This window comes from Mustela lutreola, chromosome 3 (genome assembly GCF_030435805.1).
Source record: "Mustela lutreola isolate mMusLut2 chromosome 3, mMusLut2.pri, whole genome shotgun sequence".
In the NCBI taxonomy this organism is placed as follows: Eukaryota; Metazoa; Chordata; class Mammalia; order Carnivora; family Mustelidae; genus Mustela; species Mustela lutreola.
The window spans coordinates 184633957-184652914 of record NC_081292.1 but is presented as its reverse complement, the minus strand read 5'-3'; the positions used below and the strand labels follow the sequence as shown (position 1 = coordinate 184652914).

General features: G+C 46.6%; 1 protein-coding gene across 3 annotated transcripts in view; it reads left to right on the top strand.

Moving 5' to 3' along the window:
* The window catches only part of SMARCAL1 (SWI/SNF related, matrix associated, actin dependent regulator of chromatin, subfamily a like 1), a 60292-nt gene that overhangs the window by 21711 nt on the left and 19623 nt on the right, over window positions 1–18958 (top strand). For all 3 annotated transcript variants that reach the window (XM_059168100.1, XM_059168099.1, XM_059168101.1), the window contains exons 10-12: window positions 3300–3365; window positions 11113–11253; window positions 15204–15422. In XM_059168100.1, coding sequence (XP_059024083.1) covers window positions 3300–3365; window positions 11113–11253; window positions 15204–15422 — 426 coding nt within the window. The remainder of the gene's footprint in view (window positions 1–3299; window positions 3366–11112; window positions 11254–15203; window positions 15423–18958) is intronic.

The following is an 18958-nucleotide window of genomic DNA, read 5'->3' as shown; positions in this document are numbered from 1 at the left end:
ACAGTAAGTAATCATATAACATACAAAATATGTACTAATTGTGCATGTTATCAGTAAGGCTTCTGGATGAGAAGTTAAGTTTTGGGGGAGTCCGAAATACATGCTGACTTTCTACTGCAGGAGGCGGGGGTTAGCAGCCCTAACCCCTGCGCTGTCCAAGGGCCAGCTGAACTTTCCACAGGTTTTTGGTCTGTTTTTTTCTTAAGTAGGCTTTACTCAAGTTCTGCTCTCAGATGAGATTGTGTCTCTTTCAGTCAGCTGGTTTTCCTGCTTTTCATTCCTCAAGTCCTCTCTGAGGAAAGTCTAGAAAGGCCTGGAGCCAGCCATTTGGCAGAACTCAGTGTATTCACGGGGCTCAAAAATAAAGATGAGGAAAAGGCGTGCAGCTCCCACCTCGAGAGCAGCTCACCGTTGACGGACGTTCTGGGCCCCAGAGCACAGTGGAGGATTTTCAGAAGTTTACCTTTGTTTTTCCTCTCGGCAAAATGGGAATCCACTGCCTCCAGATGATATGTAACGTTCTTCTTTATTCAAACCTGTGAATTTTAAAAACCCCTGGTACTTTCTTTCTCTTAAAAATAGAATTCTCTGCTGACAGTGGCTTCCCAAATCCTGAGGCTCAGAATGTGTAGTGCATGTCTTATCTAGAAGGAGGGGAAGGAATGCGTTTTTAGGAGGCCCAGAAAAGTCAACAAGGTTGAGGTAGAGCCTGTGGGTTTCTCAGCACGGGGCTGGCTGTCGGGGAGGCTCGTTCATCCGTGGGTTCGGCCAACACTGAGCACCAGCTTCGCACTGAGGGTGTGGAGGGAGGAAAGTCGGCCCCGTTCTCCAAGATACCACAGTCCAGTAGACAGACTGACTCGCGCGCAGAGCATTAGCATACATTTTAGTGCCCAAGTCTTGTGGGAGCTCAGAAGAGGGAAGAAGGCACAGTTGCTGTCCTCGGGGATCTGCTGTCATTTGGACATAAGAGCCACACTATGTTCCTAGCCTAAGCAAACTTAAATGTCTGTGTGTTTTCACAGCTGTAAGGTAAGGAGTCTTTGGGGAAATTGTTTCTGGTTTGGCATAAATTCAGCTGTGGCTTTGAGAGTATGTCTGCATACACATGAAATACAGACCTTTAAAGCAGTATTCTGGGATGGCAGTGATGGTTCTCGAGTGTGTAGGAAGAATCATGCCCTCATTTCTTTTTTTTTTTTTTTTTAAGATTTTATTTATTTATTTGACAGAAAGAGATCACAAGTAGGCAGAGAGGCAGGGAGAGAGAGAGAGGAAGAAGCAGGCTTTCGGCTAAGCAGAGACCCCTACCCCCCCGATGTGGGGCTCAATCCCAGGACCCTGAGATCATGACCTGAGCCGAAGGCAGGGGCCTTTACCCACTGAGCCACCCAGGCGCCCCAGTGCCTTCATTTCTTGCGTGTTCTTCTGTGTCAGGTACTTTACGCATAATTGCCCCTCTTCCCCGAGGCCCCTGAGGCAGACACTGTCTCCTTTTCACCACCGATGGAACTGACCGTGAGAGTGCTCACGTGATTTGCCCACAGGCATGAGGCCAGCAAGATGGGTCATCACTGATCAGAGCCAGACTGCATGGTGTGTCTGGCTCAACACTTCAGTCTGCCAGATGATTTTGGGCAGGCCGCTTACCACCCATGTTAGTTTGTCTTCAGTTATTTAAGAGCCCTGTCCTCTTCTGATTTCAGAGAAATGTTACAGGAAGGAATAAAGTGTCAGCTCTAAGATGTCATACTTCTTAGAAGAGAATTCAGATGGAAGCCACTCTTGGTGGTTAGTTATAATAGTGGAACATTTTAGCCCGTTGGTTAAAAGGGTTCATTCCCTTCCCCATCCTCTGTCTTTCCTGCTGTTTCTCACTATAAACTGTTTCCTTCTTGGCTGTCTTGCGGGCTCATCGTATAGGAGTACGAATGTTACACCCTGGGTTTCTAGGAACAGATGTTCTGACATTTGCGGGTTCATCTTGCACTCCTCTCTGTTGTGCTTTTGAGAACCATATTGGTTCATCATAGCTGAAATGGAACAGCAGGTTTCTTGCAGATCACCTCTTGAGATAGAGCCAGGATCCCCTCTATGTCCCCATCAAAGGGTGGCCCATACCACTGAGTGCTTACTGGGCTCGGTGGTAGGACTGTTCTAAGGGCTTTATGTGTATTAGCCCTTAAGACTTACGGCAGCCTGGTTAGTCAGGTAGCGGTGTCTTACCGTTTTATCCATGGAGAAACTGGCACCGTGGAGAGGTCCATATGTATCTGTATGTATACTGTGTGTGCTCAGGTCCATAGCAGGTAATTTGAATGTGTACCAAAATAGAAATTTCTTCACCAAATACTAAGAACGTGTTACTCATTTGGCTTTGGAAAATACGACAGGGGTGGCTGACGGGCTTTGTCGGTAGAGCACATGAGTCTTACCTCAGGATTGTGAGTTTGCATCCCATGTTGGGTATAGAGATTACTAAGAAGTAAAATATCTGGGTGACACAGGTAAAGCACCTGACTCTTGGTTTTGGCTCAGGTCTGCTCTTAGGGTCCCAAGATTGAACCCCACATCAGGCTCCACGCTCAGTGTGGAGTCTCCTTCAGTTTCTCTCTCCCTCTCCTGTGGCCCCTCCCCTCCGCTTGTGCACTTTCTTTCTCTTTCCCAAATAAATAAGCAAATCTTAAAAAAAAAAAAAAAATTCTTTAAAAAAGAAAGAGAAAATGCTGTATTCTAGTTTGCCTATAATCAAGCTCTGTGTGATAAACCTGACAGTGCCTTGAGGACGGGCATTGTGTCTCCTTCCCTTCCTCGAGTTCCCACAGTAATTTGCCACACTTCCTCAGTGACAGCACTTAGAACGCTGTCTGCTTGGTTGTGGTGTCTGGTGAGCCCCGGGGGACAGTAGCTGGGCGCCAGTGCTGAACACCAGGGCAAGGCACGCAGTGGGCCCGCTCTGGCGTCGTGTTGTGCAGATGTGAGGCGTTTCTTACTAAGCAGCAAACCACCTTGCGGCAGTTCCTTGAGCGCTGCCTGCAAGGTGGGCCGGGCGGAGTCACTAACCCCGCTTCCCAGTTGGCCAGTGGTCCCAGAGATGGAGCGACTTGCCCGGAATAAAGTGGGGAAGCGGCACCAGAACGTGGGTCTTTAACTGAGGCCCACAGCCCTCTCCTTGAATGAGAAAACAAGGGAGGTGTCCCCAGTGTGGCGCCATGTCAGGGTCAAGGTTAATGTGGGCTCCAGCTCCATCATCCACTCAGGATTTGGCCTTGTTCACCTGTGTGACCCTTTCTTTCCAGGATGAGTCTCACTTCCTCAAGAACATTAAGACCGCCCGCTGTCGTGCAGCTATGCCCCTCCTCAAGGTGAGTCCTGCGGAGAACAGGCGTGGAGCTTGAGGCCACTCAGCACTGAGGGCTCGCCGTATCTTGCTCAGGCTGGCAAGGGGGCCAAGGAGAGCAAGGGCTTCCATCGGGGGGAGGGGCTGGACGTGACTTAGCGTGGACTCCGGCCATCACTTGTCGGGCTTCAGCGCCAGACTTGTTTTTCTTCCTAACTTCTTGCTAAGGAACTGGCGGTCGGTGCAGCGGTTCTTGTCTCTCAAAGATGCTGGCCTGTTGCAGGTGGCAGGCTGGATGGGCACCGCACTATAGGTCCTTCTTAGGCTCTTGGACAAGGGAGAGGGAGCCGCCAGTGCGTGCTGTCTAAACAGCCCGGGAGAAACTGTCTTCTCAGTCTCCGTGAAGGCAGAGCTCTCATGGTGCTAAGAACCAAGGGAGATGAGTCCTACAGACTCGGAACCAGGCCGTTGGGAAGCAGGAAGAAGCCCCACAAAGCTGAGGTGTACCTTGTAAGCTGATTCTTTTTCCTAAGCCTGTTTGGTCATTGAGAGGCTCAGCCATCCAGAGCCCTTCCTCTGGTGGGCTCAGTTGGGGCCCGAGTGCTTCGGTGGGTCGAGCCTTCAGAGCAGGCAGCGGTGTGGACCTCGCGTAGCTTCTCATCTGTATCTGAGTGTTCTTTTCCCACATCCCACCCCCGACAGTGCGAAGGCCCCCAGACTGCCTTCCGTCTTTTTATGGTGAGCTTTTTCTTAATATCGGGGAAACTAGTACAATTAGGAAAGTTGCTTTTTCTCAGAACCAGATAGAAACCTCTCACAGATACCTTCGGGAGAATCTACTTTGGTTTATGTAGACGGAGCAAACAAAAGTCCGTGTTTATTGTGTGCTTTCTTAAAGCAGCCTTTGTGTTGTGCCACACTTTCAAACTGCACCTTTCGTTGCTTGAAAGAAGCTTTGCGTTGTATGTCAACTAGGGAAAACAAATATGCTAAGTGTTGGTGAAACTTATTAACATTTGAAAATTAATTTTTCCAACTCCCCTGTAAAGCATAACTGTCTACTCGATTCAGGTTTTGTTTTCTTTTGTTTTAGGAATAACAAGTAACATGATACGTCTTCCAAAGCAGGATTAGGTCCTGTGCTCCAGATTTAAAAGTCCTTTACTTAAAATCTTTGATTCTCTGCTCACATTACCTGTAAATATTTATGGACACACTGAAATGAAATGTTTTTCTCAGAGTGGCGGTCCTTCTTTTAGGAGGCTTCAGTATGTTTCCTTTTAAAAAATGTTAATGATCGGGGCACCTGGGTGGCTCAGTTAGTTGGGTATCTGCCTTTGGCTGGGATCAAGTCCCACATCGGGCTCTTTGCTCAGCAGAGGGTCTGCTTCTCTCTCTCCCTCTCCCCCTGCTTGTGCTCTCTCTCTCTCTTTAATAAATTTTAAAAATCTTTAAAAAAATGAAAAAGGGGGCGCCTGGGTGGTTCAGTCATTGGGCATCTGTCTTTGGCTCAGGTTGTGATCCTGGAGTCTTGGGATCGAGCCCGATGTCAGGCTCCCTGCTTGGTAAGCCTGCTTCTTCCTCTCCCACCCCAACTCCCCCTGCTTGGGTTCCCTTTCTCTCTGGGTCTCTCTCTGTCACATAAATAATAAAATCTTCAAAAAAAAAAAAAAAGAAAAGAAAGAAAGTAAAGAAACATTAACAGATCTTCTTACTGTGGTTCTAGTATTACAGCCATACCTAGAATTAAATCTGTGCCCCTGATTGCTTACAGCTGTGCAGTAAGTAGGTTGTATCACTACAGGTGCAGAGGAAAGCTTTTCTTTAAAAGATTTTATCTATTTGAGAGAGAGAGATCAAGGGAGCACAGGTAGGGGGAGGGGCAGAGGGAAAGAGAGAAGCAGGCTGTCCACTGAGCAGAGAGCCGGATGTGGGGCCCGACATGGGGCTCGATCCCAGGATCCTGGGATCATGACCTAAGCCGAAGGGAGACGCTTAACCGACTGAGCCAGCCAGTCGCCTGGCTAGGCAAGCTGGACTACATACTTGTTTCTGAAACATAACACTTCTAGGCCAGACCTTTTAAAGCCATATTTACATCTTTAGTATCATGGGTGTATTTCAAATGGATACATTTAAGACCAATCTTTTAGCTCTTACCTAGTATAGATGATTCTGCACTTGCTACAGAGCTTGGATGAGTTAACACGCTGAAGGATAGGACCATGAATATAGCCTGCTGATTATGGAGGTGTCTCAAAGCCCCTCTCGTCTGAGATGTTGACTTCACAGGATTCCAGGCTGCTGGTGGGATTGAGTGGAGGCAGGGCTGAGGCATTATGAGCCATTCTGCTAACCAGACCTTTCATTTCTCTGCTGCATTTTCATCTGGATCAGTTTCTCCGGCTTGGCACAGTGGACACTTTGGGCTGGATCATTCTTTGCTGTGCAGAGGTGTCCTGTGCCCCGTAGGGTGTTTCGCAGGATGCCAGGCCTCCATGCACTAATCGCCAGTGGCACCCTCCCACCCCCACACCAGTGGTGACAATCAGAATTGTCTTCCGATACTGCCAGACATGCGCTGGGGAGGGGCAGATAACTCCTCTCCCTCTCTGTTGAGAACCACTGATCTGGCTACTCTAAAGACATGGACCTAAATGATTTTGAACAAGAGGAGACTTGGGAGAAGTAAAATATGCCTTTGAAAAGCCACATAAGGGCTTAATTTAGTACCTCTTGATCCTCTGACTTGTGCATATCCTAGAACTGTTCTCTCCGAGTTAATGTTTCAAGCCATGTTCAGCAAATGTGCATGATGAGGTAACTTGGTGATATCCTACAGTGTGTGAGCTAGCCAGGCCAGATTGTGTCCTGCAAGTGGGGGTCTCTTAAAGGTGCATGTGGGGCACATGTGGCTTAGGTTGTAGGAAACTGGTGTTGTGGTTCCCTGGGGAATGTGACGTCTTTCTTCCCCTACAGCACTATTCGTTTGGGCTACTAAGCAAGATAGTTCTGTTTTTTATGTAACACATGTGTGGAAGTAGGCAACAGGAAACTATGAGGAACAAAATTCAAATCACCTTAATTTCCTTCGACAGAGGAATCCACCATTACCATGTCCATTGCAGGACAAGGTCATCATTGTTAATGGCTCCAGAGCCTTCTGCTCGATGGATGTATCCCATAATTTAACCCTTAGTGTTGGACATCTCGTTGCTATTTTATAAATAATTCTGCAAGTGAACGTCATCTGCATATTCGTAGCTTGCACACTTTGACCTAGTGGGACAGATTCTTATGTATAGAATTGCTGGGCCAAGAGTTCACTTTTTGATCGATGCCTCTGAAGTCCAGTGTGACCAGGCATAACCATCTTCACTCCCACTCGACCCGAATCACCCAGTCTTCTCCATAAGACTGCAACCTGAAGGTTGTCAGTCTCTTATTTTAGAGCAGTGAGGTATGTGTTTGAGTTTTTCTTTGATTTATAGCACTTTTTCTTGCCAGACTAGTGTTCGATTATTTCTCCAGAGGGAAAAAGCCCTCAGATTCCCACCGTCCTTTCCTACTAAATAGCTGGTTCTCTTTTTGTGGGAAGAGTCCTTTTTACATCCCTATTGATTGGTGAAGTGAAACAAGAGGAGCGGCCTGAAATGTACGAGTTTTTTCTTTTCTCCTTTCTCATTAGAGGAGTTTAAGTAGATGCTATATTCAAAAGGGTGTCCCGTGAAAAATAACTCTTTCTCCCACCTCTGGGCCCCTCATTGCTTGATTTCTGTCCCAGAAGGCGGTCAGCGTTACCAGATTCTCACTTTCACTTCTAAAATTTCGTCTGTGCCCAGCTAAGCATGTGCGTGCGTGTTTCCTTCCTCTCTCCTTACAGTATTCCTCAACCACTGCTTTGCTCCAGCCTTTTTTCTGTGAATAGTGTATCTTGGAAATCATCCCACCTCATTTTGGATGACTCAACCTCATGCTTGCAGATAGTATTGTATTGTGTAAATCTATCCTAATATGTATCACCTGCTCCCTTTTTATGGGTTTGTAACCAGTCTTCAGCCATTACATACAGTACTGTGATGACCATCTTTTCACATCATATGCAAGCACGTGGTAGAAAACCCAGTGTCCCCACATCTAGAAGAGATGCTCTTGGCCCCTCTCAGCCCAAAGGGAAAGTGGGGTCATTGGGAGGGTCGTCTCTCCCAGTGTGACGAGGCTGCAGGAGGAGTCCCTCGTGGTCCTGCTGTTCTGGTGAATTTCCTCCATTTTATCACAGAATCAGGAAGGAAATTACTGGAGTCTCACACTTAAGGGAGAAAGACTGTTTTTATCCAGAGGAAGAAAATGTATTTAATATTTAATTTGAGCCTCTTTGTTAGATTAATAACAGCTATGCCCATGCATGCCTTGAAACAACGTAACTTTCATTAGCTGTAATTATGCCATTGGATGTGTTCTCATACATTTTGGTATTTTTGAACCAGAACACTTATAGTCACATCCTTCTTTCTGTTCTTCCCTCAGAACTTGTCAACTTTTACGTAGCGTCAGTATTTCGCTAATGTCAAAGCAATGACGCTTGCTTGCCTTGAAAGCACTCCAGTTCCTGTGCAAATCAGTTTGGTGCTGGCAGTAGCACTCAGACTTGTGACTGGAGCTTTGTTTCCTTTTGGGAGAAGCCTGGATCCTAGAAGGAACCGTTTTATGTGAAATATGCTGACCCAACCAGAGTCAGAAAGGCCATTTATGAGGTATCATTGGGCCATAGGTGGCCCTCTACAGATCCCTGGAGTGGCTTCTGGTTAACAGGGGCCATAATGATTCCATTCGTCTTAGTTTGGCCTTGGGTGTCCTGGAGAGAGGGAAGAATTTCGATCTTCTCCCAGATTCCAGTCACTGGATGGCTCTTGAAGAGTGAGTTTTCCCTCTTGTTCTCAGGGTTTAGATTTAACCGCAGGTGTTGACTCTTCTGTTGCTTTTTGGCTTGTGCCTGTGATCCTGCCTTTCTTCTTGATCTGTGTACTTTTGGTCCCATGCCCCCAACCTGTGTTTGCCATTCTCCTTGTTTTTGAAGATTTTATGATGACTTCTGAACTCGTGACAGCGTAGCTCCAGCGTCCCTGTGACACAGGGCTTGTGTGTATCAGGACACTTGGGTGGCATGGGCGTGACCTTCTCTTTGATGTCCCCAGCCTTCTCAAGCGGTACTTCTGAATCACAAGGGACTCCACCTATAGACCAGACTTCATTTAGAGTACCATTAGAAATAACATGGGGCAAGAACAGGGTGCGACTTTGGGGAGCATGACTTTCCCCAGTCTTGAGTCTTGCTGAGGTGTGTTATACCCAATCAGAATGATTTGGTAAAGCAAGTTATCGGCTACGTTGGAAAAAGATAGAACAACAGAAAGTGATGAAGAATTCCCAGGCTACTTCTCGTATGAACTTAAAACAATTTCAACTCTTCTTTGCAACAGAACATTCTCTTGGCTGATCCAAGATCTGTGTGTAGTTTATTTATTCTGAGTTGGATTAGATTCTCCTTGGCAAATTACATCCACTAACTTGTCCTGCTAGCAACTTGTTCCTGAGGGCTGAACTGATGACCTTAATCTCTGAGGAGACTGAACCTGTCTTTGAGGGTCATCTGCCCCCAGTGGCGTCTGCTCCTGTAAATCACACCATTTCTCTCAGACATCACACAGAAATTATTGTTTTGCATCGCTCCCTGATGGGTTTCCTGAGTGCTGCTCTTTTGTTAGCCAGAGGAATTGACTGTAAAGTGTTCCATTCCGTGTTGACTTACGTAGTTTTATGCATTTCTGTTTTCCGAAATTGGAGGTTCTCCAGGTGGAGGGTGCCCACAAATCACGGGCAGCTGGGCAGGATTAAAGACCGTTTGACGACAGTGATGACAGTACCAACTTGTTGGGGCTGCGTGGGGAGCAGGCTAAATCATTCCAGAATAAAAAAGACGCTGTTCTGGTTTCTTTTCAAGGCTTGGCTTTTTCTTTTTCCATAATGATGCCTCTGCTTTTTAAGCATCCGCAAATGTCCGTCTTCAGTGGTCACAACCCCCCCTACTCTGGTCAGTGTATGGGAGAATGGGCTCAGAATGAACTCTGTCCTGTACCAGCCGAGAATCTGGGAGTTATTTTCCATCACCTGATCGGTGAGCTGTCTCCGCCCAGGCTCCATCCCCAGACAACAGCAGCGGTTTGGGATGATAGGCCGATTTTCTCTTATTGATAAGACTTCTCATTTTCCCCGTTTCATTGAAGCGATCTTGAGCCAAGGCAAGGGATGCTACAGACGTCATTCGAGAAGCTCATTGTTATTTTAATGAGTCTGCATTAAACCGTGCAGGAAATTAGAAGCCTCAGTAATTGAACTGTGGAAAATTATAGCTGGAGAAATTCAGAGCTCTCCTGTCATAATGGAATCAGGTATTGCCAGTCACTGTGAGGGCAAAAGTGCGTCTTGGGAGTTGTATATGTTGTATATTTATAAAGAAACATTTTTCTTCCCTCTGTTGCACCTTTATTTATTTATTTTATGAGGCAGCATATCCATTTGAAAACCTCATTTCCTCCCCTAGGTGATTTACTGCTCGCCATTGCCTTATACTCTCTTCATTAACTCAAGGTTACAGTGGTTAACAAGGTGTTTGTAGACAACAGGGCTGAAATGGATTTTACTTCCAAGAATTTCTGTGTCCTCATACAGTGGGGGGGGTGTCTCCTTTATTCTCGCCCTCCTTCCCATTTTAGGAAGAGGTGCGGTATTTAGGTCTGATCTCCTCGGGTCAGGTTGGGGTCTAGCTAGTGAGGAACCTGGAGTTCATCATTAGAATCGACCATTTATTTCCATCCTGCCCACTGCTGAGCAGGCTGCTGCACACACAGGCTGAGTTTAGGGTAAATGGACCTGTGTCCCCCTTTTGAAAGTCCTTCTTACCTGCAAAATGAGTGAAATCAGGGAGCTCTGGGGTCAAAGCATTGTGCAGCTGAGTTAGTGGCAGCCTTTTTTCCCTCCGAAGAAAATCAGGGAGAGGCTGGTGCACAGGCCACCCCGACTCTGCCTCCTAGCGGTGAGAAAGGCCGGCTCCTCCGTGTCAGGATCTGACTGGAAGTTCAACTCCGGTATCAGAGATCTGGAGGCTGGTCAGACCTGCTTTCCCCGCCACTTCCACTTCCTCTTCCAATGCTGGATTCTTGGAGTTTATCCTGTCTTCCCCAGGGACATTGGGTAGCGGAATATTTCTCAGCATACAGCAGACATTTTTAAGTGCTTCAGAAGATAGAGGTGACCACAGCCCTGATCTCAAGACGCTCACAGTGAGGGAGATGGAGAGTTTGGAATTCAATATCACATGCTCAGTCCTGATGTAGGGACTTATGACAAAGCCAGCCTGAAGTGCGACATCCTGCTGCTTACATGGGTCACACCATGAGGGTCTCAGAACACGTGTGCTTCTCTTCTCTGGCCACAGTACCTTTGCTTAGAGTCTCCAGGTTTGGGCCACACTAGGATCTGGAGTGAGGCCAGCCTGTGGAGTCGTTGGGATGTAGATCTGCCTGGTTTCCAAGAGGAGCAAACAGCAGAACTGCCAGCAGTCAGGGTGTCCGGGAAGGGAGGAGTACTCTTACTGCATTCCAGGGGATTTTGTTCTTCCCTGGACATCCAGCTCCAATCCTAGTGGGGCATTTGGGATAGTCCCTAGGTGCTCCTCTGTGCATTCTCAGCACCTTTGGCTCTTTGTCTTGCAGGTTGCGAAGAGGGTGATTCTGCTGTCTGGCACACCAGCTATGTCCCGGCCTGCAGAGCTCTACACCCAGATCATCGGGGTCAGGCCAACTTTCTTCCCTCAGTTTCACGCTTTTGGACTTCGCTACTGTGATGCCAAGCGGGTATTTATTCTCTCTTCTCCCTCTCTACCCCTCTCCCCCACCACCCTGTCCCTCTCCCTGATTTTGATACTTACCTTTTGTTCCTTCTCTTTGGCCATGGTTGATCAGAAGCAGACTGGCCAGGGAGCCAGACCCACATTTCGTCCTGCTTTGCGCCTAACTCTGACCTTCCTGTGTCCTTGAGAATAAGAACAGTCCCTCCTAGCTTTAACGCTTATGATTCTAGGGGAGTGTTTCCCAATAAGGGGACCGGTGGCTTTTTTATAGGTGCCCGGAGCTCTGAGAAGTGCCCAGAGGTGAGCTTGGGGTGTGGCAGGGGCCTGTACCCTCTGCACAGAAGACACAGCAGAGGCCTTGAAACAGGCAGAGGGGGAGTGATCTGGAGCTGCCTCGTGGGCTCTCATCAGCCAAAACATGGACTCATCACAGTGAATTGTGCCTGCTCGACAGGCCAGAAGCCCTGGACCTACAGATTACCTGTGGGAACATAGTGCCAGTGGGGCAGGTGCCTCTGACCTACAGATTACCTGTAGGAACACAGTGCCAATGGGGCAGGTGCCTGTGGGGCTCTGGTCTCCACAGCTTCAGTCTTCAAGAATGGCAGAGGGAACTTGTAACCGTGAATGCCGTTGCAATCACACCCTTGATTTCTAAAACCTCAATTTCTTTTAATTGAAAAAAAGTACTTAATGACTTGGGGAAATACAAGAGTGGGGGAAAAAGTAGGATGTGAGATTTTTCCCATCATTCGTTCATTCATTCATTCCTTCTTTCTCCCTCTCCCTCTCCTTCCCAAACCCTCCTCCTCCCCCCACCCCACCTCTCTTTCATATATGATTGGAAAATAATGTACACCAAAGTGGATTACTTTTGTAAGCCCGAAAATGAACATTTTAATGTTTAAATGACATTGTTCACCGATGCTCCGTTCCTCCTGATGGCCCATTGAGTCGGTCAGCGTTCATCAGTCTGATCAAGCCAGCTGAGCATGGGACACTGTCCTTCTCAGCAGAGAGGCTCCTCACCAGAGTCCCCGTGATTTCCTCTCTCCTTGTCTGTGGCCGTGCCTCCCTCCGTGTCAGCAGCATGTTCATGGTGGCCCCAGCATGTCTCCTGAGCTGTGTCAGGCAGCCATAACTGGCTTGGCCAGAGCCTGTGCATGTTTCCAGTGTTCTTCCCCAAAAACAGCTCAAGAAAGGATGACACGGAGAATCAGCTGCTTATTTGCCGAGGTGTTCCTTTTTTATTCCTTACTCAGCTGAGCTGTTTTCTTCTGGGACTGGGCCACTTTCTCTTCGGGAGGGGGCTCCTCCTTCTTGGCTGCTAGTGCCTTCTGCTCTCTCTCCAGACCTGCCAGTGGGATACAGCCTATCTCTTTGCTGAGCTGCCAGGGTCTGGCGTGGCTGTGGGAGGTGGAAGCCCAACTCCTGGTTGATGACCTCGCAGATGCAGACGGTTGGGGTGTGAGCCGGGCTGGCTGGCATTTGCTTCTTGGGACCCTGGTAGCTCTCTCTGACCCAGGCTCTGGAACTTCCACAATCGAAAAACCCAAGGGAATATTCACCACTATTTCTTTCTCATCTCTGTTTTTGAAAGTAGCCGGGGCAGTGAATTTATCCTTCAGCGGCTGACCTTCATCTCGCAAGGTCCATCTTTTCGCACTCCCAAACTCTGTTCCCACGGGGGCCATGAGTTAGAACGGCAGACTCCAGCCCCTCTCTCAAGTGTGGATCCCTTCTCCTTTTCCTCAGTTGTCCTGCTGTAACTTCGTAAACCTCGACACTACAGCCCAAGCTATGCCTGCCTTCTTTCTTGTAGCCCCTGCTGCAGAGGCTCCGACCCGACTTGAAGACCCCTATTAGTTTAGGCCTTCAGGATTCCTGTTTTGTGATCAAATGACAAACATACTGAGCCACTATTTGCATCGAAGATGCTGACTCTTGGGAGAAGTGGCTGTTGCTTTCCCATGACGCATGCCATCTTGAGGAAAAAGCCTTGCTATGCAAGTTTGTGATGTAAATAAGATTGTCTGCCTTATTTTTTAAGAACTTTTTTCAAAAAACTTTTCAAGTACTTTAAAAATACCCACTTACATTCAAACAAAGTACTTATAATGTAAATTGTCGTGCTTTGCAAAGTTAATTGCAAACCATTTTTAGCCGCTTATTGAGGCAGGAAATTTCTGTTATTAAATGTATTTAAAGCCATACACTTTTTTAACAAAATCCGTAATGCACTTTCCCCGTGAATCAGTCCAGATTAGATTCCACATGGTTGTCATGGTCCCTCAAAACTCGTCATGAGTGAATCGTACCTCCATCCTATTTGCAAGTGACCCACTTTCTGAAAACGATCTTTTCTTCCTTGGCTGTCCAGGCTCATGGTATAATGATCAGCTAGTGATGGTAGGGGCCAGAGACAGAATTTGTTGCCTTTACCCCCGGACTGTCCCTTCCCATGTCCCCAGTCTCTGCCCACCATCCCTGCAGTCTTCATGCCATCCTTATTCAGCTCATCCTTTCTCTCCGTCCCACTGTGTCCCCCTCCCCGCCACTAACAACCAAGAAAACAAGCACAGACAGTGCCTTCCTCTCCTTCCACGTAGCCCAGTGCCTGCTACAGGGTAAATTTTCAGTAAAAGCTTGTTGGATTATGACTATTCTAAAATTTAAGTCTTGGGTAATATGGGGTTTTAACCTACAAGATTAAAAGCTGACATAGGAGCAAGCTATCCAAATTAATTATGGTATCTGCTTGTTCCCAGTAAGATTTTTATTTAATGCAGCCCATAGCGCAGGGCCGCCTTTTTTTTTTTTTTTTTTTTTTTTTTTACTGTGACTAGCTTTTTGCATTGAGAGAAGCCGCTGAAGAGAATGCCCCCTGCTGAGCTCATTTTCGACCCCATTGCGTGAAGACAGTTGCTGAAAACTTCTAGTTGATTTCAGAGTGTTTTCTTAAAGAAGAAGCAGTTTTTGATCATTTCACTTCTCCGCCTTTGACCATCTCTTTCTGTTCTCTGTTTAGCAAAGGACACCTTCCATGTCCTCACCATTGGAGACTAGGTCTACTGACCATTGAACTTGAACAAGCCTAGCTTCTACCTGAGGCGGTTTATGGTCACGGGAGGTGGAGACAGGAAGGGAGGCAACAGCTGGAAACATAAAGCAGCAGAATATACATCACCTCATTTTCTGCAGGACTGTAGATGTCAGTTCTGTTTCGAATAAGATTGTTAGTGCAAGACACGGTTTTCATTTTAACATCTTCTCTAGCTGTGTGACAGGGAATAGATCTTCTTGCTCATTGCCTCCCATGAGCTACTAAGTGAAGAAACCATTTTTATGAAGGACTACCTTGGTACCCTCAAATCCACCTCTGGTCTCAGGCAGACTGGCCAAAAAGCCTGTGCTCGCGGTTCCTCCCTTCAGTCCCCACCACCAGCAGCAACACACTGTGTTCATCTCACTGCGCTTGGTTGTGCTGGGCTAGCTTGTGCTGAGGAACAACAGCTTCTTAAATCTCAATACATCTCCTCAAAGAAAGCTATTACTGAAAAAACGTGATTTATTACCACGTGCAGTGGACTTCAGGATAAGCCCTGGGGAAGACGATTTCCTTATTTAGAATACAGGAGTAGTCTGACAAGCAGAGCGTCTTGTTTTTAAATGTAATGGACACCGGAGCTCTCAGCGTCTTGAATTTGCTGCTGGAAAATTCAGCGTGTAGAACACCAAGATGGATGTTTTTAGTTCGCTTTATTCCATACTCTCTCTTTTCCTTTTTCATTCCCATCTGTATTATATAAGGTTTCATTCATCCTTTAGAGCCACCTGAAATTCTCTGAGCAAAGCCACAGGGAGAGGTCCTCATGAGCCCGCCGCGGTTGCAGCCCTGTTAGCTTGGCCCTAGGAGAACCTAACTGGCTGTGTGTCTTGGTTCTCCCTTCACAGCATCCCTGGGGATGGGATTACTCAGGCTCCTCCAACCTCGGCGAGCTGAAGCTGTTGCTGGAGGAGGCAGTCATGCTACGACGCCTCAAGAGCGATGTCCTTGCCCAGCTCCCGCCCAAGCAGCGCAAGATGGTAGTCGTTGCCCCCGGTCGGATCAGCACCAAGGCCAGGGCTGCCTTGGATGCCGCGGCCAAGGAGATGACCACCACAGACAAAACTGTGAGTCTGGGGCTTCAGGTGGGGATTTGGAAGTCCATGTGTCCATAGCTGTTCCTTCCTTGGAGGGGGTCTGTGGGGGTTACCCAGAGTTCTCTGAACTTGCCGTTCCTGGACCTCTCCCCATGCTCCTGGGCAAGGACAGTGAGCCCATGTCATCTCTCAGCCGACCACTCTGCTTCCAAAATCTTTTCCTCGTTTGTGGTTTTGTATGTGTGTAGATCACTATTGATAGATGGTCATAAAAATAAGCCCCATGGCAACTGTAGAATGGTGATGTATATTCAGAATGCCCCAAAGAGAACTGGAATTTATGTGTGGTGTTTTTGGGGAATGCCTTAAAGCCTAGTAACTGTTACTCAGTCTAGTAACAGCTAGAAATTAGTTCTAGGAATATTTGTTACATATGTTAACCTTCTTTTAACATTTTTAAAAAAGATTTTATTTATTTATTTGACAGAGATCACAAGTAGGCAGAGAGGCAGGCAGCGAGAGAGGGGGGAAGCAGGCTTCCCACTGAGCAGAGAGCCCGATATGGTGCTCTATCCCTGGACTCTGGGATCATGACCTGAGCCGAAGGCAGAGGCTTTAACCCACTGAGCCACCCAGGCAACACTAACCTTCTTTAAATCAAAATAACAAATTGACACTTATATAACAAAAGTAGGGTTTTCAAACCCTCTTAGCCCTTAATCCTTATTATAGTCGTTTATGGTTGGCAAGGAGCTAGTGTCCCCATTTCATGGAAGAGGGACGCTAGGGCCCACAGAGAATGTGATTTCCTCAGTCGTACAGCTGCTCCATGGCAGAACTGAGGCTGTAACCAAGCCTGTTACCCTCCATTTTAAGGTCTTAACACTATGGGGGTTTTATCTTTTCAAAACACTTTCGTATCTGTCTTTAGTGTCACACTGTGCTAAGTGCGGTAAAGTAATTTATACCAGCTCCATTTCTGTCCTTTTGGGATGAAACCTTGCCGTTTTCATTGCCAAGAAAATAACAGTCATTGACATTTTTTGACATTATCATAAAGCATTATCTGGGATTGTTATTACCCTGTATAAAGACAGTTACATCAAGATGAGATTCCAGCCTTCTGGGAGAGCACAAAATAAATAAGAATGACAAGAGACAGAACGTGTGGGGGTTTTTTTATGTTATTTTACCATGTTATGAGCAAGACCACTGGGTAACTTTTAAGACACAAGAGCGTAGGGTAGAAGATGCACTTATAAGTTGTCAAGCTGTACGTAGTTTATGGTGTATTACATATAATAATCTGGGTAGTCTGGAGGAAGTGAGCAGGTATAATCTCTTTGCTGTGGGGTTTTCTAACAGTATTCCCCAGTACTGGTATGGAGACACGGACCAGTGGTTCTCAAACTGTATTTCAGGAGAACACGAGCAGAAGCAGGTCTTCTGTTGGTAAAATCACTGTTGGTGTACCATCTTTTTCTAATTTCTAGAGATAAAAATTCAATTAATGGAAATTCTTTTTTTTTCTTAGATTTATTTATTATTAGAGAGTGAGGGCTGGGGAGAGAGACAGAGGGGGAGGGAGAATGAGAATCCCAAGCAGACTCTCTGCTGAGGACAGAGCCCAACATGGGGCTTGATCTCACAACTCTGAGATCAGGACCTGAGCTGAAATCAAGGGTCGGCCACTCAACCGACTAAGCCACCCCTACCCCTGAATGGAAATCCTTTTTCTCAGTTTTAAGCTTTTCCTTATAATTCTCTTAAATCTGTTATGTCTACTAACTGTTCCCACAAGTGAACTCTGCCATCAGGAAAACCAGTGAACAAGTATAGCAAATACAATATTAATGGGAAAAATTCAGATGTGGGATATTTTTAGGTGCAAAGATCTGAATGTTTATAATTATTTTACACTTTAATTGCTTGTGTGTGTGGTGGAAGTAAGCCTATCGGTATTTCGTGGAATTCCCCAGAGGATCCCCTCACCTCTCCCTGGTCTTCCTCCCAAACTAGGCAGAGGCCAGCCAGTGTAGACCACAGAAAAAGGGGTCAGTGGGCATTGAAACTGAAGAGGAACAGTGTATTGAGTGGCCAGGGGGCAGCTGCAAATTGTGCAATGTAGCGCAAAAGGTGTGGGAATTTTTAACTCAGTGCAGCAAGGTTTGAAAGCATTTTTAAAATTTTTTTGCCAATTTATATAGTTCCTTCCCTTAGGTTAGGGAGCTCTTTTTAAAGATGATTTCAGATGCAACCTGGAGTTTGATTGCTGAGTTTATAGGCAATAATGTGAAATTTACTAGGCTAAACCATGGAAATCAGGAATGTTGGGTATTTTTATAGCTTCCAGTAGCTATGTAAATCCCCTAAATTCTTTGGGATATTTTGATATTTTCCTAACCTAGAAAGGGGAGCCATAATGTGCCTCGTAGGCATGGCGCTGGAGAAGTCCCCAAGGGCAGCATAAGTCGCTCTGAGTCCCTCCTGCTGGGTGATTGTTCTCTCTGCTTCTTCATCCTGGAGTCATACACTGTTGTGCAGATTATGAAAAACCTCGATTGCAGTGGAATTCAAGACTCCAGCAGAGAAAAAGAGTCTTGAGCTCTTCTCAGCCCAGTTCTTGGAAGTTGCCGTTTTCTTGGCATCTTGGGAAAATTAGGAGTTGGTTTCTAAAAGAGAGAAACTGAGTCAGTACAGATGACCTGTGGTGTAACGCTGAAGCCAGATACTAGATTCTTTCTGATAAGTCCTTAATAAATTGGTTCCCTTTTGTGTTCTTTAATGTCAGTTCATTTTTATGATCCAACATCCAAGTAGAAAATGAATTTCGGAGCTTTGCCCTTTGGACTGCCAGAACCTTTCTTCCTCCAAAGCCGCTGATGTAGTACATCTGTCTGCTATGGATCTGATCGGAGGCAACACCCTCCCTGAATTCAGGATGGGGAGCCAGTGTCAGCTGGGAGTTCAGCCAGGTGGCCCTTGACACCCCTTCCAGTGGGGTGTCACCCCTTCCACTGGGGACTGGCTGTGAAGTCCTGAGTTGAAAAAGCGAAAATGGGTGGGCGCCTGGGTGGCTCAGTGGGTTAAGCCGCTGCCTTCGGCTCGGGTCATGATCTCAGGGTCCTGGGATCGAGTCCCGCATCGGGCTCTCTGCTCAGCGGGGAGCCTGCTTCCTCCTCTCTCTCTGCCTGCCTCTCTGCCTACTTGTGATTTCTCTCTGTCAAATAAATAAATAAAATCTTTAAAAAAAAAAAAATTAAAAAAAAAAAAAAAAGCGAAAATGGGGGTTGGTGGTTTTATGGTTTTAGGCAAGTCAGGAAAGCCTGTGAATCTACAGAAAGTTGCCCCTCCCACTTTTAAGTTACTTTGTAGCCCCAAGTTTCCCTGCCGAGTTGCCGGTGGTGGTGGTCCCAGTGCAGCACTGCTGAAATGGGCGATTCTTCCTTCATTCATTCCTTCCCATCTGGAGGAAGACATTTTTTCAAAAGCTTTTAATCACAGAAGCCAAGGTGAAGGGGCCCATTTATAAAATATAATGTACAAAGAAAGCTCTTTCTTATTTT